The 22758-nt window shown below is 39.0% G+C and overlaps 4 protein-coding genes across 6 annotated transcripts; all 4 read right to left on the bottom strand.

Moving 5' to 3' along the window:
• Window positions 1-2471: 2471 nt before the first annotated feature.
• LOC141825763 (uncharacterized) lies at window positions 2472-4731 on the bottom strand. 2 transcript variants are annotated; one of them, XM_074713151.1, is made up of 2 exons: window positions 4533-4731; window positions 2472-3135 (listed from the first exon to the last, which is right to left on the bottom strand). In XM_074713151.1, the coding sequence occupies exon 2, from the start codon at window positions 3030-3032 to the stop codon at window positions 2577-2579; it is 456 nt and encodes a 151-aa protein (XP_074569252.1). In that variant the 5' UTR covers window positions 3033-3135; window positions 4533-4731; the 3' UTR covers window positions 2472-2576. The 2 variants fall into 2 exon arrangements, with proteins under 2 accessions (XP_074569252.1, XP_074569251.1); XM_074713150.1 differs by having other exon boundaries at window positions 2472-3069.
• A 5022-nt stretch (window positions 4732-9753) lies between these two features.
• On the bottom strand, window positions 9754-12002 carry LOC141825521 (uncharacterized). Its single transcript, XM_074712901.1, has 2 exons — window positions 11868-12002; window positions 9754-10226 (listed from the first exon to the last, which is right to left on the bottom strand). Exon 2 carries the CDS (start codon window positions 10219-10221, stop codon window positions 10054-10056), a length of 168 nt encoding a protein of 55 aa, XP_074569002.1. The 5' UTR covers window positions 10222-10226; window positions 11868-12002; the 3' UTR covers window positions 9754-10053.
• A 271-nt stretch (window positions 12003-12273) lies between these two features.
• Window positions 12274-17586, bottom strand: LOC141823298 (calcium-dependent protein kinase 3-like). Of its 2 annotated transcripts, none has more exons than XM_074710561.1 (8): window positions 17317-17586; window positions 16489-17220; window positions 15206-15349; window positions 14907-15059; window positions 14306-14421; window positions 14057-14224; window positions 12745-12975; window positions 12274-12668 (listed from the first exon to the last, which is right to left on the bottom strand). In XM_074710561.1, the coding sequence occupies exons 2-8, from the start codon at window positions 17141-17143 to the stop codon at window positions 12507-12509; spliced, it is 1629 nt and encodes a 542-aa protein (XP_074566662.1). In that variant the 5' UTR covers window positions 17144-17220; window positions 17317-17586; the 3' UTR covers window positions 12274-12506. The 2 variants fall into 2 exon arrangements, with proteins under 2 accessions (XP_074566662.1, XP_074566663.1); XM_074710562.1 differs by having other exon boundaries at window positions 16489-17184.
• A 1487-nt stretch (window positions 17587-19073) lies between these two features.
• LOC141823550 (fatty acid desaturase DES3-like) lies at window positions 19074-22202 on the bottom strand. The gene is made up of 8 exons (XM_074710853.1): window positions 21901-22202; window positions 21734-21823; window positions 21587-21653; window positions 20292-20384; window positions 20029-20217; window positions 19844-19924; window positions 19373-19510; window positions 19074-19265 (listed from the first exon to the last, which is right to left on the bottom strand). The coding sequence occupies exons 1-8, from the start codon at window positions 22185-22187 to the stop codon at window positions 19074-19076; spliced, it is 1137 nt and encodes a 378-aa protein (XP_074566954.1). The 5' UTR covers window positions 22188-22202.
• Between the last annotated feature and the right edge of the window lie 556 nt (window positions 22203-22758).

Genomic DNA, 22758 nt, shown 5'->3' with positions numbered 1-22758 from the left:
TTTGCATTTAAATAATAAGATCATTGATACAGCATTACTTTAGTTTAATTTCAATATTAGTTAAATCTAATATTTTAATTAATTTTAAACTCCATCGTAATAGTATTGCATTTAATCATAAACTTAATTGTACAGTCCATTTATTTTACTTTATATTTAATTAGTTCATTAAGTCTAATAATGAAGCAACAAAAAATCCACAATGATAATCTTATAAGTGTCCTTTGTAGAAGGAATTAATTTTTTTTCAAAACAATCCAATAAATAGTTATAAATACCTATTAATGATCTTTAAGTGGAATCTTAAATGAATAATTAACATCAAATCTGTTTTCATCAAAATTTCTCCCGTTTACTTAATTGCATTTTATTCAAATTATAAACAATTAGATAATATTATGTTCATGTTTCATCGTCACCTTCAAGATTAATGTAAAAATTGATATTTGAATTATCAAAAATAATAATGAGATATAATGTGTCAATGGAAGGCAAATGTTGAGGGGGTGAGTTTATTGACTTGAATGAGGAAGAAGTTATCGAAAATATCTATCAAGCTCAATCAGAGGTTAGAATGGATGTCGAAGAGCTTGGCATGATCATTCCGACCCTCAAATTAAATTTGCTTGAGGTATAAAAATAGAACGGGCATAATAAGAAGATAAGTGATAGTTCGAGGGAATAGAATGTGGACCTTTTACACGTACCTCCTCTAAAGGTTATATTTGCCAATAAAGGAACCAGATCTGATAATTGTTGGTTGAGCCATTGTTGGTCAATGACTTATGATATCGCTTGCTATTAGTAAAGTAATGTACAACCTTGAAGTCGGCAAAGGTGTTAATCGATGAAGATGACAATCGATTGAACCATCGTTGGGCAGAGTCAGAGAGAGTCGTCAGGAAGACCTTATATTTGACGTCATCCGTATATTGATATTGTAAGGCGACGTTCTCGAATCAACCCAAGTGGTCCTTGAGATCAGTTGATCTAATATATTCTCCAAGATGAGGCATGTGGAAGTTCGTCACATAAGGCGGTAAGTCGAGAATGGGGTGCTTTGGGCAGGCATCTCTATAGATAAAGGTGTTTTGCCTTTATTTTGGTTCGGGAGAGGCATCTCTCCCTCCTTCGATCCATCCAAGTGCTCTTCGGGTGGGATCAAGGTCTTGCCACATTGTTTAGCTAAAACGGTAGAGAGAAGATCTGCTGAACTCATCGAACTCGACCGGGTGACACCTCGATTGAGGCATTAGATATTCTTCAAGAGTTGAATGAATTGGAAGGAGCCTCTATAGGACCGTTGCACCGCCTGATCAACTAATGTTTGGAACTCACCTCTGGCTATGGTGATAGTCTCACCATGACTTCATCTCCTGCAAAAGCACAACCCTCGACAGTTCTTCTAGTCTCCACCATCCCCACGTCTCAGTTCAGTCGATTTTTCACATACGACGTCAATTTATTCCCGTGATCGGGGTCTAATGTGTCAGCGGAAGATAACTACTAAGGAGGCGAGTTTATCAACTTCGATGAGGACAAAGACATCCGAAATGTCTGAGGTTAGACTGGGTGTCAAGGAGCTTGGCGTAGCCACTCTGACGTTCAAATTAGATTTTTGAGGTATGAAAATAGAATAAGAAGAAGAAAAATAAAATAAGCGAAAGCTTCATGGCATAGAATACATATCTCCTTTAGGATTTATATAGTTGTCAGAAGAGCATCTCACACCAAAGCCAATGAGAGGACCAGATCCAATAGTTATTGGCGACTTCTCCATTCATTGACCGTCACATGGTTGACGGACAACCCTTAGAAACCAGATCCGATAGTTGTTGGTGGCTTCTTTATTTATTGAGTAACACATGTTATGGAATATTCGTAGTCGTTGTCTGCATGAGTGCATTCTACTTCAGGAGTGATCAAGCCGAGCTAGGACAATTGAACTGAAAGAGTCGGATGGACAAGTAGGTGAGGTTGAGTGAAAGAGTCGAGAATCAATTGCGTGAAAGACCTACTTTAACCATCCAGTTGGGCTTGACATCTGATTTTTTACCACTCCATTTGACTACCCTTTGACATGGCCTGCCACGTGGAGGTTTTCCTCCGTCTGCCGCATCAATAATAATAAGAGAAATGATACTTAGCATGAAAAATTCCAACAAGAATGCAGCATAACACTCACATTGACAGTGGATCCCATTGCATGCAGTTGTGAGTGTCATGCTACATTGATGTTGGATTTTTCATGCTAAATATGCAGTTATCCCTAATAATAAATAAATTGTGCTCATGTATTCGGTAGATCAAATATTTAAATAATAATAATAATAATATTTTACCCAGAAACAAACGGAAGTACTCCGTGACTGATGGCTTCTTCGTGTTCCTGTCAAAAGACAGCCGCCTAAATTCCAGAAGGAACGATCAGACAACGCGAATGAGAAATTCAATCTATAAACACACCAAAATCCAATCATTTCCACAGCCAGCGTCGCGATCAAAATCCAAGATCCAATCAAAAGAACAAATGAAAAAAAAATTTAAAAAGAGAGAAAAATAAATAAAGCTTCTGATCATTTATGCAGCTCAAACACAGCAGCAGCAGCATCTTCTTCTTCATTCGCATTCTTCCACTGCAGCGTCTTCCTAGCCTTCTTGCTCGCCGGAGCCAAGTCCTCGAGCTCCGGGCGGCTAGAGCTGGCAAAGCTCCCGCTCCGCTCCTCCTCCGCCTCCGCTCCGTTGCTCCTCTTCCTCCTCTTCAACCGCAGCGAAGAAGAAGAAGAAGGCTTAGACTTCCTGGGCGCAGGCGGGCAGGAGAGAGGCTCCGGAATTCTACGGCTTGGCGACGTCGGCGTGCGGTAGCCATCGCCGCCGTCCTCGTCGGCGTAGCAACAGTCGACTTCTCGATCCAGCTGGTCTGGTTCTGCCACCTTCTCTGTTCCTCCCTCCTCGTTGTTATTCTCTCCACAGGAAACAGAAGGAGAAGCGATCAAAAGCTTGGAGCTTGCGCCATGCCTTCTGGGATCCATTATTCCTTGCTTCCTTCTGATCTGTAGACTGAGATATCTGCAATTGCCAACGTGATCTTAAACATTTTGGAGGCTTTTGGAATGGACCCCAACAAGGCAAGCCCTGATAATTAGTGCAGAGCTCAGTAAAAACTCGATAGAGAGAAGAAAGATAAAAAAAGTAAAAAATCATGAACAAAAAGAAAGGAGAGAAGAAGCAGAATAGAAACTTAAAGTGACATGCATGCATGCATGCGTTTGAGGGAGAGAGGAGCATTGGATTCTTTGAGAGGGCAGCTCATTAGTATCTTGTAGAATCTTTGGCTTTGCTTTCCCTTATTTGTGGCACCATCCAAAGAATCCAATACGCATGGTCATGGAGGAGCTAGCTTTGGCTTGGCCTGTTAAGTATCAATGAAATCAAAATATATAGACCTAAGTACTCTCATGATTTTATTTTTAAGCTTAAACCAACAAGTCTCGTATCAATAGAGATATTTTTTATCTTATAAATCGATGATCTTTTCTATATATTTTAATTTTAATGTAGGACTTTGATTGTCCTCCCCTCAAATAAAGTATCACTGGAGCTCCTATCATTATCCTCATGGTCCGGATCCAAACTCTCTTTAATGAAAGTCTTTTACCATTATCCTCATGATCCGGATCTGAACTCCCTTTACTGAGAGTCTCCTACCATTATCCTCATGGTCCGGACCTCCCCTATCTCTTTCATTTTTTTCCTGAGAGTCTCTACATGGTTTTAATAGACCATGGTTCTGATATCACTTGTTAGTACTGATGAAATCAAAATATTTTCACAATGATATGATATTGTTCACTTTGGACCTAAGCTCTCATGGTTTTATTTTTTGGCTCAATCCAAAAGGTCTCATACCAATAGAGATATCTTTTATCTTATAAATTCATAATCTTTTTCATATATTTTTAATATGAGATTTTGATTGTATCCCAACATGATCGGCAATATAGTAAGGTAGCATTGAAGACTCTATTTGCCTAAATGGCCACCCAAATGCCATTAGAGGATTCAAAGACGAAAAAAAAACTTTTTTTTTCAATTCATGTTATCTAAATATACTTAAATTTTTACTCGACTATTAATTAATTTATATCATACTAAACACTAAAATTAAATATTAAATATTATATATATATATATATTATTTTTTACAAAAATTAAACAGAGCCTAATTAATTTATATATTACTTGGCAAGTTACGATCAACTAGGACTTGATGTTTTGCTAGCATCTGTGTGATGAAGCAGTGAAAGAAGACGTAGGGCCCTTGTGGGTATTCAGGTGATAAATTGTCACCAGAGAATAAGGGTTGAAAAATAATCTTTTAGCGAATAAAATTCCTTCTGAAAGAAGAAGTATGAACAAAAGTGAAGGATTTGATCTTCCTCATCAGATCATGATCTGCCACAGGGACTTGCTGCAACTTTAGAAGGCAAAAGAAGTGAGAGAGAGCAAGCTCCTCAGAGCATGATCCATACCTTGGCAGCATCATTAATGGCAGCTAGCTCATGCCTTTCCCTCCATTCCCTCCATTCCCTCATCATTATGCTCCCATCTCAAGCCATCATGCATCATCTCTATCTCTCTGGCAGCTGCAAGTAGGAAGAGGGGAGGAGTAGGAATGGGAATGGCTTGTTCTTCTAATTGCTTCCTTCAGCTGCCCCACCACTTTTGGAGTTGTTTACTCCCCCTCTCTCTCTCTCTCTCTCTCTCTCTCTCTCTATATATATATATATATATATATATATATATATATATATATATATATATTGGTTAAGGTACAAGGTGGGGCTTCTTCTCTGGAGAGGCACCATCACAAATGGGGAGTGGCATTGAACATCAAAATCTAGCTACGGCGGCCACCGACTTATTGTCTTATGCGAACTTGGATAAGATCCTCCGTGTCCAGTGACTAAAGAAACTTTTGTTGGATATTGGGGTTTTAATGGATCAATACGGTTTTATAGAAAAATTAGAATGCCATCAATTAATGAAAGTCGTAATTGACTTCAAAATTGAAATCTACGATTTGTGTAGATAGATTTAGACTATTAATTTGCTCAAAACCGATTAAAGGTGAATGAGAAATTAATTGTTTAAAATTGACCCAAATAACATTAATTGTTAATTAATGTTATATATAAGAAAATATATGGGAGAATAGTCCCACATCGAAAATTTTCGATGTGTTTTCTTTCCTTATTAATGATGTTGTGTTAATGGAGTTAACACAAAAGGACCAGGAGCTCTCTTCTCAGGGGCAAGCAGGTGCTCGCACCTGTGAGCCCGCCACGTGCGCACGTGCGCAATGGGCGCTTTGTAGGCGCACTTTGCACTTCGCGTCGTCGCGAGGAGCTTAAATTTATGCTCCAGGTGGCATTGCGGTGCCTGCGTGGCACTCGGGTGACGTGTCAGGATCGTATCTGACGTGGCAATGCCTATGTGGCATCCACGTGGGCAAGAAGAGATGACTGGACTGTTGATTGGGCGAAGGGATGGCAACCGTTGATCAAAGAGGTGTGATGGATCACGTGTGATGCGATCTGGAGCGATGGATCGCGAAGAGTCACGATCTGACCGCTGGGATGAGACCTGATCTGAAGCGTCAGATCGAATGGATCAAGAGATTCAGATCCGACGGCTGATGACAAGAGGCGAGATCTGAAGGGCATAACTCTTCAGATCTGATGGATGAGATCAAGAGGGCTATATGAAGGGTTACAACCCTCCAGATCTGACGGCTCAGATTGATCTCGTTCAAGGGTCACATCCACTCACTCAACCTCTTCACTTAGTATAAATAGAACCCTCCAGATGATGGAAAACTCATCGAATTCATCGATTCAAGTCTTCCTTGTGCATTCATCCCATCTAGTGCATTCGGAGTCCAAAAAGCCTACGAGAGAGTTCGTCGGTCTCGGAATTTGGAGTGCTACTATTCCGAGACGTTCGTCGTTGTATCTTGAGAACGAATTGCTACTATCCGTTAGCACCGTAGCGAAGCAATATCGTTTACGGAAATAGTGTTGAACACTAGCCTCGACGATCCGTATTAGTTTGCGTACTCCCGGAACTACCGGACCAACAACTTTTGGATGAACTCCTCTGTTTTAAGATTGTTGGAGACGCGATTGGAACGCTAGGGAAGTCAAGTCAAACGAGCACCGAGATGAGTTGAGGTGTTTGGGAGACAATTGAGTTGAAGAGCTTGGAACACGAGACACTAATCCGAGTTAGAAGTGCTCGGGGTATTTGGTTGGGTCAGAGTACTCGACGGGCAGGCCGAATTAAAAGTTGATTCGGGAGGCTGAGTTGTTAGACACCTTGTAAAGCTAAATGGTGACTCAGAAGATCAAACTGAGTTAAGCAGTTTCTGTAACAGAACTAAGTCGGCTCGGCAACTCAAGACAGAGCTTAGTCGATTGGCACGAGAGATAAAATTGAGTCTGATAACACAGAAGACAAAGCTTAGTCGGACTACTTGGGAGATAGCAGAATCGAACAACTCGAGAAACAAATGAATTGAGTGGTTGATGCAAGAGGATTTATTAGATTTTTTTATTATTTTAAATAATTTTTAGAACTTTTGATAATTAGAGTAATTTTCAGGAGTTTTGATAATTAGGATTCATATATTTTTAATAATAATGCTGGATCTAGGCTTTTATGATCTTCTATTCAATGTTATTGGAGATTCTAAATTTACAGAAAAATTCAAGGTGATTCCTTAATATGTTGCATTGATCCTAAAGTGGATCATGTGCAATTTTATGAGGATTTCTCCTTGAGGAGTTCTTCTTCTAACTTTTATAAGTCATTATTTACTAATCCTATAGTATCTTTTTATAGTTCATTCACTAATTCTGCCATGAATGATAAATATGTTTGTTTTCTTCTCTAGAAACTCTTGGGTACTTCTAAAAATTCTCTTTGACTCAGACATAATTGTAGTTCGAACTTAAACCCTCTTAATTTTGGACCAAGGCGTCCATCGATATTCCTCTCCTGACTTGGATATAGTCGCAGATTAAGCTAATTTCTCACGTCTTGGATCAGTGATATCCATCAGCAATTATATTTTTCAGAGTTAATCACTCTTGACTCGGACACAATCGCGGATTGAGCTTGAACTCCCTTGGTTTTTGATCAAGGCATCCATCGACATACCTCTCCCGAATCGGATATAGTCGTAAATTGAGTTATTCTCTCTCTGACTCCACGAGTACTTGGAAGTTATCAGATTAAGCTATTATTCTCTCCCGACTCAGACATAGTCACTCAAGTTATTCTCTCTCTGACTCCATGGGTACTCGAGGGGGGGGGGGGGGGGGGCGTAAGATCGAGACATACTTACGGATCGAGTTATTCTCTCTTCAATTCCACGGATACTCAGGAGTCGTGAGATCCAATTATTATTCTCTCCTGACTCGGACATAATGGCGGATCAAGTTATTCTCTCTCCGACTCCACAAGTACTCAAGATTCGTGAGATCGAATTATCATTCTCTCTCGACTCGGATATAATTGCGGATCGAGTTATTCTCTTTCTGACTCAACAGGTACTCAAGAGTTATGAGATCGAGCTTATTATTCTCTCCCGACATGAACATAATAGTAGGAACTATTCTCTCTCCAATTCCATGGATACTCAGGAATCGTGAAATCAAATTCTCTTCCAACTCGGACATAATCGTGGATCGAATTATTTTCTCTTCGACGCCACAGGTACTCGGAAGTCGTGAGATCAAGCTTATTATTTTCTTCTGACTTGGACATAGTTGTAGATCAACTTATTCTCTTTCCAACTCCACGGGTACGTAGGAATCGTGTGATCAACTTCTTATTTTCTTCCAACTCAAGCATAGTCGTAGATCGAGTTATTTTCTCTGACTCTACAGGTACTCGGGAGTCATTAGATCAGACTTATTATTCTCTCCTGACTTGGACATAGTCACAGATCGAGTTATTCTCTCTCTGACTTCATGAGTAATCGGGAGTCGTGAGATCGAACTTATAATTCTTTCCAAATCCACGAGTTCTCGGGAGTCGTGAGATCAATCCTACTTTTTCTCCTGATTAGGCTTTAGTCGTGGATTGGTTCCTTGCCTAAGCCTCAACAGACTTCGGGCTAAGGTCTTCCTGCTAGATTCGAGTGCAGTTATTGTATTTTCTAAATTTGCATTATGGTTCTTCCTTTCAGCTCTGATATTAAACACTCTACTTTGGCCACATGGGACCCTAATGTTAAGGATCTCAGAGTCCTTAACATGACACTTGTTTAGTCAGTCTGACTACATCCTCCTTTACTTGAGAGGGATGCTTGCGATGTGGTGGAGACAACAAGGCCCACGTGGCAGGACTCGGTCAACAAAAAACTCGGGTGACATGATCAGAACTTGATCAACATAGACTCCACGTGGTGAACTAACCTGATTCATCGACTCGCCAAGCCGATCTCCCGACATGCTGAGCCAACTTCCCAATCAGTTGAGCCTTTTCGGCTTGTCAAGCCGTCGAGTTGCCGAGTCAATAGGACCAAGTCATCCGGATATAAGAAGACATGGGACATGACCTCCACTCTCCCATGATCTCCCCATGATCTCCATGGGTACCTAGCACTCATAAAAGAGAAGGTATATGTTCGGGCAAGGGCTCTTTCTAACTCAACTTCTCCTATTACTTTGTCTCATTTTTCATCGAAACACCCAGATAACTTAAGCATCGAGTGGTTTCGTCAAGGCAACTCCGACGAAACCTTTGATGTTTGTTACTCTTTGTAGGATTCAGCTCCACCACAAGAAGACCAACGAGGAGAAAACTTCGATGTCATTGTTCTTGATTGCGAGGTGGATTTCTACCTTTACCTCACCATGGTGAAATTTCCGCATTGCAACAGTACCGTTTCAGTTTTAAGGAAATAAAAAATACTACAAGTGGTAAAATATTAATTAAGCTTCTTGAATAAATTTTTACCTCGATTTGGATGGATATTTGACACGTGCAGTTTGTAGATTCTTGAGCTAAGTTTGTCTTCCGATGGTTGATGATCTACCAGTGACTTTACTATTTATTTGTTTTTTTTAAAGTTTAATCTCTTGGAAAATCATTGATCGTCAATGACACTTTTATCTAGTATTGTTGTTAATTTATAAGACATGATAACATTTTTTCCAACAAAAACACATTTCAAAGCTTGAGGCTTTTATATTTGATAATTAAGTATTAAATTCTTTGAATCAATTGATTTTAAAGATGTTTTAAAGATGATCGATGTGATTCTATAAATTTTTTTTATCAATTATAAAGATCAATCAAAAAATATAATGCTAATTTAGATTTCATCAGACACAGTCAAGTAATCAAAGGTAACAAATCAACGTGACTTGCAACTAGGTGGATGGACAATCTAAATTACAACTACACATTTCAAAAATAATCTATTTGATTCATTCTATCTCAACTAAATATAAATTACTCATCATTTTAAAATATTATTATTCAACTGTTAAAGTAAGTCAGGTGGATTAGCAAGACAGGAGACATTGAGTTGTGGGATAGTCGAGTGAACCAAACAGCTTTAAACAACCGTATGACATGGGCAAAGAGGGTGGACTGGCACACTCAACTAACTGCATCACCAACAAAAAAAAAACCACCAAATTTTACCATCTAATCTCAAAGTTACAGACCATGGAATCATAGAGCATGGAAGCAATGAAAGTTTGCATTGGATAGCATTCACCAAAACCATAAATGACTCAGAGTTGTTATCAAGATGGAAAAATGATTAACACTCGATTCACAACAAACGAAAATTTTATGGTATGAAGCTCAAAATTCATCATCCATGCGATAAGTTAGAAAGATAGGAAGTGCAAAAATATTTTCTTACCAAATCATGATCAGCTGAATTGTAATGATCTTCAACTATCCTACATGTGTGCTGCCCATGGAAAATCTGGTAATTCAACATCAATGAAAATGTTACTTCCCTGCTAGTTAGTCGCCATCTTTCTTAGACTTCCTGTAAGTTTCTTCTATGTGCTTTGCCACAAACATATATGTATCTATGAGTTTCTTTATGTTCGGAACATTGTAATTCTGGGCAATGTACATTCCACAACCAGTCCCCACTAGAAAGCAGAAACTACCTCTGATTATCCCCATCTTATCTGTAATGAAAAGTCAGAAAAAAGAAATAAAAGATTAAGAAGTGTTCTTAAAGCCGCAACTCAGAAAAGATCATGATGGGGGCAGCAGTGCCTAATAACAATGATCTAGATCAGATCATATAAAAAAGAGACAAATGATGCCTAACAAATATGATGGATTTGAGATCAACATCCATACTGAGATAAAAAAAAATCTGATGGCATGCAAGACAGTGGATATTTTAGAATCTATCATTAACAACAAGGTTTTTCGATAATTGGCAAGACAAGTTGTGGGCGAACTTGAGGAGATGATTTCCCAAATGAAAACAATGCCGTGAATTTATTTCAATAATAGCTATCTCATTATGGACTTATGTCAAACGAGTTCAATTCACTAGAATGATGGTTTTATTTCACTTAGCATAACATCTCGAATAAGCATTCCATAATATGCAAAACAAATGGCTATTTTGGTAATCAATAATACCATATCTTTCCATTCATTAAACTCTTCCAATCTGATTAAACCAATTATAAGAATCGAAACAAAAACCCACCCTTCATTCTACTTTAATCCTTATTCAACGTGACCCATGATTCATTCCTCAAGCAACCTAAGGCATAAGCACGTGATTTACATTTCTGCCAAATAAATAGAAAGTGTTTTAGTTGTTGTTGGTTTTTTCTTTTTTTTCTTGACACAAAAGAACATCACAACATTGTGTTAAAACCTTCTTTAACCAATATTAACAGATATATAAGCATGTAAGAAAAAAAGAAAGGACCCCAAATTTGTAAAGCATAGCTATTCAATTTTCTGTTGGAGTTTAGAGAAGAAAGCTTGCATCACCGATTTTAGTTGAATTCCACTTTGCTATAAAAATTAGACTATTTTTTGAATGGGACACAAACATGAATGATCCCATATACATTTGAAAAATCATCAAATAGGATAGGTTTTCTATAGCAATTGCTAACTATTGTTTAAGCCATCAGGAATATATGTGATCAAAAGATATCCCAAAAACAGTACTTTGCTCGTTAACTAGGAGTAGATTTACAGGTAATAATTGATGAATGAGACTTAAAAATTCTTTTTCCTAACAAAATTCTGCAATCATTTACAGGATCATGTGACAGAAGACATACATTTAATCTCACAAAAAGAAAGCCAGAGCAACTACCTACTGCAAGTCCTCCGCTGGCCGTTTCAACACAAAGGATCGTAATGATCTGGATTTGCCCTAATAATTGGTAAAACCAGAGGTGGCCATGAATTCTAAAACTTTGTTAGGTGATTGCATTTTATTTCATCTGAAAAAAATTCCACCTTCATGCTTGAACAATATGCCTAAAATTCACCGCCTCAAAGAACCTTTAATCAGCAAGAACAACAAAACATTATGATTTCGTTGTCCCGTAAGGGAATACCCATAGCTTACAAGTTTTATGACTACATAAAGGTCCCGATCCGAATGACGAACTAGTTCTGGAAAAGGCAGAGCCCTAACCGGAACTCAAACTAGAGTTACTCGATTCCAGAACAGCCATCCCAAGCTCACCTCTTACGCTTTCTCAAAATTTTCCCAAATTAAAAACAAGTTCTCTATGAAAATACACATCAAATCATATATCAGAGAGCGGCGATCGAATCGAAACCTGCTTTCGAGCGAGAGGTCGATCGACGAAATCTCAATAAATCGTCGGGGAGATTGACCGTGCAGAGAATGGACAGGAAACAAGAAGACGAGAGCGGACAGAAACCGTCGCCCCTGCCGCCGTCGCCGCCACCCACCGCCGACTCGTCTGCAAAATTTGAAGTCCGTGAAAACCGAGAACTGGGCATTTCTTAACCTTCAAAACGGGTCGGATCTGCATCAGACAACTACGATCCGGATCCGCCTCACCAAATTCATTTATTCAAATAATTTTATCAAAATAATATTAATTTTAACTAAAATTGCACAGCCTAAAATAGTTTTGACTAAAAGTACATTACAGTTTGAACATAGTTCTCAATGATTTATCCAAATATCTACGATTCGAATCTCAACTATAACCACGTAAACTCTTCTTCTTCTTCTTCTTCTTCGATCTCGACTTTTCTTATGATACAACTTTGAAGAAGGCACAAGAGTGGAACTTTCACACAGCAACAAAGCACTCTACTGCACATCTACCGCAATGGCTTGAAGTTAATTACACAGCAAACAAATCGAAGGGTTGCATCAAAACAAATCCCATCCAACAAAGAACAGAATGAAGTGTTAAGGCAGGCAGCAACAACAGTTGAGGCGATTAACTCAGCTGTTGCTCACTGCTCAAGTTTAGGGAGCCATCTTTCATTAGTTTGACGCTCAGGCTGTTGAATCTTCCTCTTGAATAGTGCCGTGAAGCCTTCCTCCAATCTGTTCCGGTCTTCATCATCGCCGCAAATTCATCGTAGCTGATTTTCCCATCCTGCGATAGCAAAATACCTGGCTTGTCGGCGAGGGAGATGAAATCTGGCACCGAGGAACATGAGAAAGAGATATACCTTATCAGTGTCGACTTCTTGCAGAATGTCCTTTGCTACATCCATGCTATCGGGAGCTCCATCTTCCGCGAGTGCCTGGTGAAGCTCCTCGGCTTCGATAAAGCCATTCCCATCTTTGTCAAAATATGAGAAGGCTCTCCTGAGATGCTCATCATTTGCCATTCTTTGCAAATGAAGCGATACAGCTAAAAATTCACCGTAATCTAGTACACCTTTTCCGTTTGTATCAACCTACTCAGCAAATTGAAATTAATAGATCTGGAGTGAACTTTCTCAGTGCAAGACGAGCACCAGATAAAAAGAAAAAGTGAACAATCATTGGACACACAATATGAATCAACTCAAATTATGGAGCACATTTCTGTAACTAATCGATCCGTCCTTTGGCATAGTTTCTTGTTAAGATTTATCACTCCACATAAGCTTGCTTCAATATCTACGAGCTATGTAAGTCTCAGTGTTTCTTAGAATCCAAACAAAATTTCCTTTTGGTTCAGAGGGCTTGGATTTTTCTCTCATTTTTTCTGGCCAGCAGTAATGAACAGTAAACCAAGTTTAACACTGAAAAGTAAATAAATGACTGATGCATCTTCCAGATTTTCAAAAAATTTTGAGGCTAAACAAGTCCTTCAAAATATGTTCTAAGCTTGTGATTGTTTTATTCAAGGTCTAATTGTCTAGTTAGCACTTATTCTTGACCAGAAGTGTCCTTAGGCTTGCTTTGAAACAAAAATGGAAATGGGTCGCTCGGCTCCAAACAAGTCATGCCAAGACCAGCTCTTGACGGTGCGACCTAGGCACAACACATGCCAATGATATGCCAGAGGTTCATAGTTTTCTGCGTTATGTTCAAGTTTCTGATTTATACCATAGATTTCGCACTAATTAAAAAAAAGGAACAGAAATGTTTAGTGAAGAACAAACACACTCAATGATGATCTATCACTACCAAATCTGAATTGATAGGACAAAGCAAGCTAGACATCAGCAAAGAGCTAACCTATAGGCTAATTCCAATCTATGGTTAAGCCAAACTCAAGATGTTCCAAAATATCAACATGGAGATAGATCATGAGATATACAGGATCCCCAGGACTAATAAATGTATGCTTTAGTTCAATTAGATGTTCCATCGAGAAGGTTCGATCATCAGGTTAAATTTATATACAGAAATTAGTTGGTCCACATCTAGTTATGCCAATACCATGTGCAACAAAAGAAACTGTACAGAACAGACAAATAGGTCCAAATTCTCATCAAACTTTCAAAACTGTCTTATATTCAACTAAGTGGGCATTTAAATGTTACTTACAGCTTCAATAAGCATCTGAACTTCAGACTCTACAAGGTGCGATCCAAATTTAGCAAGCCCGTTTTTTAGTTCATCATGGGAGACAATGCCATCATTGTCGGTGTCCATCATTCTGAACATTTCTTTAATATCTTCAACTTCTTCAGTAGATAAGTGATCAGCAATAACCTAATCAGTATTTAACCAAGTCAATTATTCTTAAGCATTGAAAAAACTTCCGTTCTAACTACCAGTGGCAGTGCAACAAACCCTTAAAGCTCTCCTTTTGAATCTATTCATCCTTGAAAATTGTTTAAGCCTTGACTTGACAACATCACCAAGAGGCACATTTGGGGCTTTCTTTGCATTTTGAAGCCATGGATGCTCTGCGAGAAAAAAGACAAGTATAAGAAGAAATTCAGTATAAAAAAGAAACAACAGCCCTAATTAAAAAAATAGAAAAGCTGGATATCAAACTTAAGGAATGATGAACAACTGTTCAAGATCAGGGACATCTCAAAATCTCAAATTGCTTTGATACATTCCTTTAAAAAGATGGCAAGAACCCATTGCATTTGGCATATTAGCCAGTCCTCAACAACTAACATGATGGTGGGATGGCAAGGCAATCTTTTTTAAGGACATATTAACAAGAGGAAAATTTTACCCTATATTAACAGTTTACGTCGTTAGGCACAATAGAGAAGACAAAGGCACTGAACTAGACAACATGAGCTTGCAGTTCTGGAGCTTCCTACAGTTAGAACATCACATTGTCTATTTATTTATATACAATAACATTATAAATAGAAATTAGCATGCCTTCTCATAAGATTAATTGTGAATACATAAACAGCATAATGTCATGTACCAAGCACTTGCTTTGCAGTTAACCGAAGCTTGGGTTCAGGCTCCAACATCTGGCGAATTAAACTTTTAGCACTATCTGAAATACTAGGCCATGGTTCACGTTTGAAATCTATTGCGCCCCTAAGAATGGCCTGTGCAACTCCCTGTTCAGTTTCTGCGAATCAGACATCATATCTCTTGTTAGACAGAAGATTGTTCACACAGAAATAGGAAATGAAAATAAAAAATGGATTTATAGATATTTGCAAAAAATTTAGATTGAAATTGTAGTAATGATAAATGGTACAGAGTAAATATTACCAGCCCAAAACGGAGGAACTCCACAGAGAAGGATGTAGAGTATAACACCAGCACTCCATATATCAATCTCTGGTCCATAATTCCTCTTTAGAACTTCTGGAGCCATGTAATATGGGCTCCCAACAATCTCAGAAAATCTTTCGCCTGAAATTGGAGAAAGAAGTAGGAAAGAAACTAAAGAGCTCATTCTTATGGTACTTGTAAATCTAGGCCAAGGTGCATTACAAATATGTTCCAGAGATAGGGTTCACTTATTAAATAGGATTGATAACACAAATTGGGTTGAGCAAGAATAAAGGTTATCAGTATTGTCATCAGATAAAAAATCACTATGTTATTTAGAAAGATTTTCAGGAGAATGAAATTCTTGATCATTTACAACTACCATCAGTGTAAAGGCTCAAGCTGCTTCAACCCAAAATAACTAGACACATAGATGGCAGAGGTGACCCTTACTCAACTAAACAAGACAGATATATACAAACTAACCATGTTGGGCCAAGCAATCTCTCGATGCTCCCACACCTTGCAACTTGATAAGGCTATGAACAGCCATACACATCTTTTTTAAGGTTTGACACGCCCAAACTTGCTTGGTTTCATGTTATGTTTGAGAGCTACCCAATCCAACCCAAAATAGGCAATCAGGTGGAGAACCAATATTTAACAAGCCAAGTCACACACATTGGCAGTGTGGAACTAAGTAATCCAAAGAAAAAGTACTTTTATTTATGTTGGAATACTTTAACTCATGTTGACATCCATTTCTGGGATCTGTCTGCAGCCAAACATGGAATTTGTCTGATTTACGCAGTGTGATAGTAATCTATGTTGCACATAAAACAAACTCTTTTCTTCTGCATATTTAGGTACAAATTAAGCCCAAAAGTGCACAAAATAATCTACATCCTTGAGTACCCATAAATAGTTGTTGTTTGAGACAAACAACTCGAAGATAGAAAGCCATAGGAAAAGGTGAGTTTTATACAGCACTGGCAATAAAGAGAAACTTGACAAGAACAAATAAACAAGAAAGTTTATAATTAAAAATCACTGGAAAATCTAGTCAGTGGAACCAGGCTGGAAATTGATAAATTCAGTATAAAATTGATGGTGGAGGTGACCCTCTTACATGATTTGTCAACAATAAAATTGATAAATTCAGTATAAATGGGCAAGTGCATACTGTAGTAGCATTGGAAAACTGGAAATAAGCAAGCAACGTGGATGCACTCCACTAGATCTTATGTTAAGCGCACAAAATCCAGTATGGAAATGCTCACCAGGCTGGAAAAAAATGGACAAACCAAAGTCAATGGCCTTCAATGGCGAATTCTCCTTCTTGTTTGCAAACAAGAAATTTTCTGGCTTCAGGTCGCGGTGGATCACACCATGGCGATGGCACAGCTGCACGACCTCAACAATGGTCCTCATGACGACCGCGGCGGCGCGCTCCGAGTAGTGGCCCCTCGCTACAATGCGGTCGAAAAGCTCCCCACCCTCGCACAGCTCCATGACCAAATGCACGGCGGCATCATCCTCGCAAGCCTCCCGGAGGCTCACGATGCTGGCGCTCCTCGGCAGGTGCTGCATTATCGCGACCTCCCGCCGCACGTCCTCCAAGTCGACCGCCGTCCGCAGCTTCCGCTTCGAGATCGACTTGCACGCAAGCAGCTCCCCGGTGTCGCGGTCCATGCAGAGGTAGGTCACCCCGAACTCCCCTCGGCCGAGCTCGCGGTCCAGCGCGTACTTCTCCTCGATCCCGCACACCGGCCTGGCGTCACCTCCAAGCACCGTCATCCGCTTGGAGTGTCCTCCGCCGCTGTGGCGCTGGTTCTTGGCGGCGGCTGGGCGGCCGCCGGGATCGTGGTGCGAGCGAGGGAAGCTCGCGACGTCCTCCCGCGCGACGGCCTCCGGCGAAAGGCAACAGTTGCCCATCCCGACCCCCGGATCCGGTCCCTCAACTTGAAGAAATCAATCTAACAGCGCGGAGATGGCTAGGGTTTCACATCAAACTAATCTCCAAGAACAACACCGAAAAAAAAAACATTTTTTCCCTTTTCCTAGAGGACGGAGGAACTGAGAAGCTCTAGATTGGGGGAAGCTGGAACCTTTTTGTCGGGAATCGAGAAAGCGCGTGCAAGTGCTACTGCGAACAACGAGGTCGCCAAGGTTTCACTTTTCCCAGCGGATAAACTTCTCCTTCTCCCTCCGTAACTGTGCCTGTGCTGGGAAGTGGAGTTACTGGGGAGATTCATGAATCTGCCATGGCGATGCCTTCATCGGCTTGGTTCAGCGCAGAATGTGGAGCATAGTGAGCACATTTGCCGGCCGCGTTCCGTCGTCTCCCTTGTTTTTTGTGTGCTCGAAGGGTTCCGAGCGTGATGATGTTGACGCAGAGCGTCATCATCCAGATGCGGAGATATATTTGTACACAACAAACTGGTCCTTCAAAAATAAAAATAAAAAAAATCTTTTGATGGAAGCCAACCAATTTCTGATAAATCGGGGGGTTATTTAGTTAGAACGTTCAATGGAACGGAAACCAAAATGTGTTCTTGGATAAGTTGATGATCATCAAATCAAGGCATACTTGTGTTGGTTACGACGGAATAGAATTGCTGAGAATTTTTCAAAAATCGAATCTCGACAAAACTAAGATAATGAAATAGTCCTTCCACCGAAATTGAAAAAAAATTATGATTAAAGATTCAAATTTTACATATGGTATATTAACTGTATCATTCATTAAAATTTATTTATATTTTTTAATTTATTTTAACGATCAATAAAAATAGATTGAATAATAGAATTGAATATTTTTTCAAAATAAACAATTATTATATGATTTTTGTTTATCAAAATAAGATTTGTTGATGAATTTCTCCTCTCCTATTAGTTATTATTCTCAAGGACATTCTTTATTTTTATTATCTCAAATGAGCATCCAATGTTAAAAAATATATAAAAAGATATCTTATTTTTTAAAATATATATATATATATATATAATTATTTTTACTTATCAAAATTGTTACTTTTGATATTAAAATATTCTAATTGATTAAAATTATAATAAATTATTATATTAATTTTGATCAAATTTAATATAATATTGAACAGTTTGATCAAAATAATAATTTTGACGAAAAGTACTAAAATATTATAATAATTTTAATTAAAATAGTAATTTTGATCAAAATTATTATAACAATGATAGAATAAAAATATTTTTAGGAAATGAAAAAAAGTATAAAATGTACTTTTTGACAATGAAAATTTATCCATCACCTTTTTTTTTAAATCAATTTTGGGCAAATTAGTGGTTTAAATTAATGATTTCTACAATTGTAAACTTAACAATAGCATAAAAATTCACTGTAAATTAATTTGTAGATAAATTTACAGTATCTATCAATTTTAAAGTTATAAATTCATTTTAAAATACCTGGGCAGTTTAAAAATCAATTATTTAAACCATGTTGAGCTTAGACACCTCTATTATGAAAATATCAAGAATCTTTTTGCCAAAAAAAATATTTTTTTTTCGAAACAATTATCACTAATATGAGCAATGTATGTTAAGTTCATGCCAATTTTGAAACCACAAATTTATTGCAAATTAGCTCATGACATAAAAAAATAATAAATTCATGAACAATTTTTAATTTCTAAACATCACTACTTCCATATATCAGTAAATTTTATTTATCATTTCAAAACTATCAAAATAATTGTTGGAAAAAGAGTACTTAATTCAACTAATCCCGAATCAAAAATAATGAGAATGAAGATACATCTGATCCCGAATCAACATATCACCAGATTATAATTTCAGATTGATGTTTGTTCTTCTTCTTTCTTCCTCTTCAGATGGACTTGTGTTTCTTGCCACTGAGCAGATGAGGGTCAGTTTGGTAGTAGACAACGTCCCCCTCGTCGCTAACAAAGTGATCCATTCTCAAGCTTCTCAGTAGGACCCCCAAGAGGTGCAGAGGAAGAGGCCCAGATTTCTCAGGTTCTCGGTAGAACTTACCGAGCACAGGCTTTGCAGCCTTTGTCTGAAGCAAAAAAGGTCCGCAAACAGGTCATTGTGTGTTTGATGGACATGAACAATTATACATTAATCTTTTAAAATGTTTATGAACTAATCAAACTTTGAACTTACTGCTTCTATTAGATTGTAATGTGGGATCTGGGGAAAGAGGTGGTGTATGACATGAGTTCCAATGTCATGGTGGATGTTATTGATCCAACCGTAGTCCCTGTCTATGGTTGTTAATCCTCCTCTCAGGTAGCTCCATTCCTAAAAGATGGAAGAAGGTGATGTGAGTTTGAGATGATATTATATTTGTAATTATTTATATTTATATAATTATAAACATATTCAATCGCCTCCGAGTGTTTTTTTTGCCGTTGGATGCAGCGGAATTTAATCTCAACCGCACAACATCTGAGATTCCTCCCGCCCTCCATGTGATTTGCCTGCTCTTCATGTGATTTGGGTGTGAAGAGCTGCATTTTAGGTTTTTCTAGCTAAGACTGTAAATGAACCGGATGTTCGTGAACAAGCATGGTGTTCAGCTCGATAAAGCTCATTTGTGTTTATTCAATAGTAAAAGAATGTATAAAAACTTACATTGCCACGGTACCAGGGGAGCTTCTCACTGTGGCCGTGATGGTGCAAATAAGTGACCAAATCTAGCCACATAACAAAGACCTGATCAAAACGATCGCAGGTTAATAATAAACCTATGCATTTTTTACCCAGATTTCTTAGCAATTTTGAGTGATCTTTTTTTGTGTTTATCTGAATGCTCTTACCAAATATGGTAGGCCATACAATTTGAGCACCGGAAGGGGGCCATATACCCAGGATAGACACACAAGCAAGGCAACCATGGCCGACCAGCATGTGGTAGATACCACTACATCTCGTTCATCTTTGGGATCAAACAAGCCGCTGCTTGGTAGGAAATGGGAGCCTTCCTCCCTTCCAGGGGTCCTCCTCATCTTTTAGGTTATAAGAACGCATGAGACAAGTTAGAATCTGAAAAGAGAAAATCAATGAAATCTAACTGACTCACCAAGTATACAGGGAAAGCAAACAAGGGAAATGGTATAGTAAACCGCATCTTTCTGCTAGTTGAATTCAATTCCCTGTAGATCTTCTCAGGTAACTGCAGCAAAGAAAGGCTTCTTAAATGTTGCCCTTGATAATAGATCAAAAGAGAAAGAACTTGAGTTCACATTTTCTTAGATTGATACCATCATCAATTTCTTGCCTTCCAGTCTTTTTTCAAGAAAAAGGCAAACATTGGTTCATTTCAATGGAAAAAAATGATTCCATTACCCAGAAAAAGAGCATTCACATGCATGGAGGTTCTGCTATGTCATTGTATCAATGACAACACCACGCACCTCTTTGTCCAGTGTCAGTGATATGGTAATGGAACATGGATGCATTTCTTTTCTTGATTGTACCACTCACTGTGAAGTTGTCCTGGGAGATATTATTTCTTTTGCCCTAGGACTGATGAGTGGACAAGATTTCGTTTGCACAATGGAAGCTGAACATTTTCAACCAGAACCAAATTCATGGGGTTTCAACAAGAGAAGTTGAGCCAATAGAATGCATGATGATCATAGTTGACTTAAACACTAATCTGTCATACAGAGCAGGATGGTAGAAAATGAAGATTCAAATTTCTTTTTCGTGTCAATTATTTGGGGCAGAGCAGGCAATGATAATAACCTTGATAGGGTTTTTTTTTTTTACTTTTCTTTTTCACCATGTCTATGGTGTAAAAGAAGCACTGGCCGCACACACTCACCAACAAAAAAAAAACAGAAAAGCAACACATGAAAGGAACAAACAAAAACATATCAAGGCAGATAACCATGAATTTTGTTCCCTTCAATCAGTAGCAGAAAGGAAAACTTTTTTTCAAAAATAAAGAAAAACTCTTGCTTGGAAAAAAAAGACCAAGAAAACGGATTATAGTATAGAATTATTTTTCTGCGCAAGTGTAAGGAAAACAGTAGCACAACTTTCCCTGCAGTTGCTTCATCTACATCTTTCGTTTTTCTTCCCATTAGTATTGCTTAGATCTGAAGAATTTGGACAATCTTCCCAATCGTAGGCACCAAAATTTGTAAACAATCCTCTAATTCCAATTTTTTTAAGGGTTTCAAGATCACTGCAGCTTGATCGCTGAGGCTATGTAATATGGTGTGTGTATATATATATATAACACTAGATTGCAAACAGATACAGAATCAATGTAGATTAAAGTTTAAGAGAAGTAGAAACAGAACAGGATGAAGCAACCATGAAAAACACAAATTTTACAGTGTTCAAAGCAGAAAGAGAAGAACTGACCGGGTGCCAAGATTCATCCTTGTCCACATTCCCATGGTTCTGGTGATGAGTCTTGTGGCTAATCCTCCTGTTTTTTTTGGGTTTTTTTAGATTTACAAATCTGATTCAGAGAAATAGAGGCCGATTTGTCGGACTGAGAACACTTACCATCCATGGTATGGCACGAGAATGCTGGAGTGAAGCAAATGTCCCACCACGTTGTTGAGCCACGGGATGTCGGAGAAACTTCCATGGCCACTGCCGCCGCAAGTCGTGTCGTCGATTAATTAGGTTACATTCGAAATGTAGAACAGGGAAATAGCGAGGGTACGTACCAATCGTGGCCGAGAACGAAGACGGCCCAGAACATGGTTCCCTGGAGGAACCAATAGAGCGGCCAGAAGGCCCAGCTATCGAAGTAGACGGCGCAGATCGCGAGCGCGGCGATGACGACGGCGTCGCGGAGGACATAGCTCATCGATCGCCATGGATCCCTCACCCAACAATGGCTAGGAATGGCGACCCGGACGTCGCCGATCCGGAACGGCGGAGGCTTCCCGGGGTCGAAATCACCGCGCGCCGCGACCCCCTTCGCTTCGCCCTTCTCGGGCATGCTGTCCATCGGCTCGGCGGACCAGCGCCGGATGCAGAGGGCGGAGGCGATGGGGCGTGCAGAGGAGGAGGAGTCCAAGATCCGGTTGGATGCCGTGGCGATGGCGAGGAGCGAATCGGGGGTGGTGCGCCGACTGGCGAAGGCATTTAACGGGCGTCGTGGGTTCGACACCGTCCGTTCGACCGTTCGTGATTTCCGATCCATGCGCGCGCGCGCGCGCCCTTGCTCGCTCTGAATCCCACCATTGTTCCCGCGCTCGTCCCGTCTCAGTCGGGGTCCAGGATTTCCTCTCCACCCGACGAGAGCAACGTGGCAAAGAATTCGCTCCCTCGCCCCTCATTTCTCTGGACGCTGTCTCCGGCCGTGTAGGCAATCCTTCGAGAACGAGTCCGCGGTGAACCGTTGGATTGGGAATGAATTCCTCTTTATTTCTTAGTTAAATAATTCTAATATTATTAAAAAATAAATTAAAAAATATTCAAAATTACTATAACATCTGCACATCCCAGAACTCAAACCGGTAACCACTTATTTTAAAAACTAATAATAATAAAACAAAAAAATATTTGAAAATAAAAAT

The sequence above is a fragment of the Curcuma longa genome, chromosome 3 (assembly GCF_044706935.1).
Source record: "Curcuma longa cultivar G26 ecotype Majalengka, Jawa Barat chromosome 3, ITB_CL_G26_1.1, whole genome shotgun sequence".
Lineage (NCBI taxonomy): Eukaryota > Viridiplantae > Streptophyta > Magnoliopsida > Zingiberales > Zingiberaceae > Curcuma > Curcuma longa.
Note: the sequence above shows the minus strand (reverse complement) of the source record. Positions and strands in the feature narration are given on the sequence as shown.

What these genes read in the sequence shown, in the direction of transcription:
- LOC141823550 (XM_074710853.1), bottom strand. Translation starts at nt 22,187, where the DNA reads ATGGACAGCATGCCCGAGAAGGGCGAAGCGAAGGGGGTCGCGGCGCGC. An exon ending in TTCGTTCTCGGCCACGATTG is followed by an intron (nt 21,824 to 21,900) that starts GTACGTACCCTC and finishes TTGCGGCGGCAG; the next exon opens with TGGCCATGGAAGTTTCTCCG. An exon ending in ATTACAATCTAATAGAAGCA is followed by an intron (nt 19,266 to 19,372) that starts GTAAGTTCAAAG and finishes TTTTTGCTTCAG; the next exon opens with ACAAAGGCTGCAAAGCCTGT.
- LOC141823298 (XM_074710561.1), bottom strand. Translation starts at nt 17,143, where the DNA reads ATGGGCAACTGTTGCCTTTCGCCGGAGGCCGTCGCGCGGGAGGACGTC. An exon ending in GTCCATTTTTTTCCAGCCTG is followed by an intron (nt 15,350 to 16,488) that starts GTGAGCATTTCC and finishes CTCCAATTTCAG; the next exon opens with GCGAAAGATTTTCTGAGATT. An exon ending in TCAAAAGGAGAGCTTTAAGG is followed by an intron (nt 14,225 to 14,305) that starts GTTTGTTGCACT and finishes AATACTGATTAG; the next exon opens with GTTATTGCTGATCACTTATC.
- LOC141825521 (XM_074712901.1), bottom strand. Translation starts at nt 10,221, where the DNA reads ATGGGGATAATCAGAGGTAGTTTCTGCTTTCTAGTGGGGACTGGTTGT.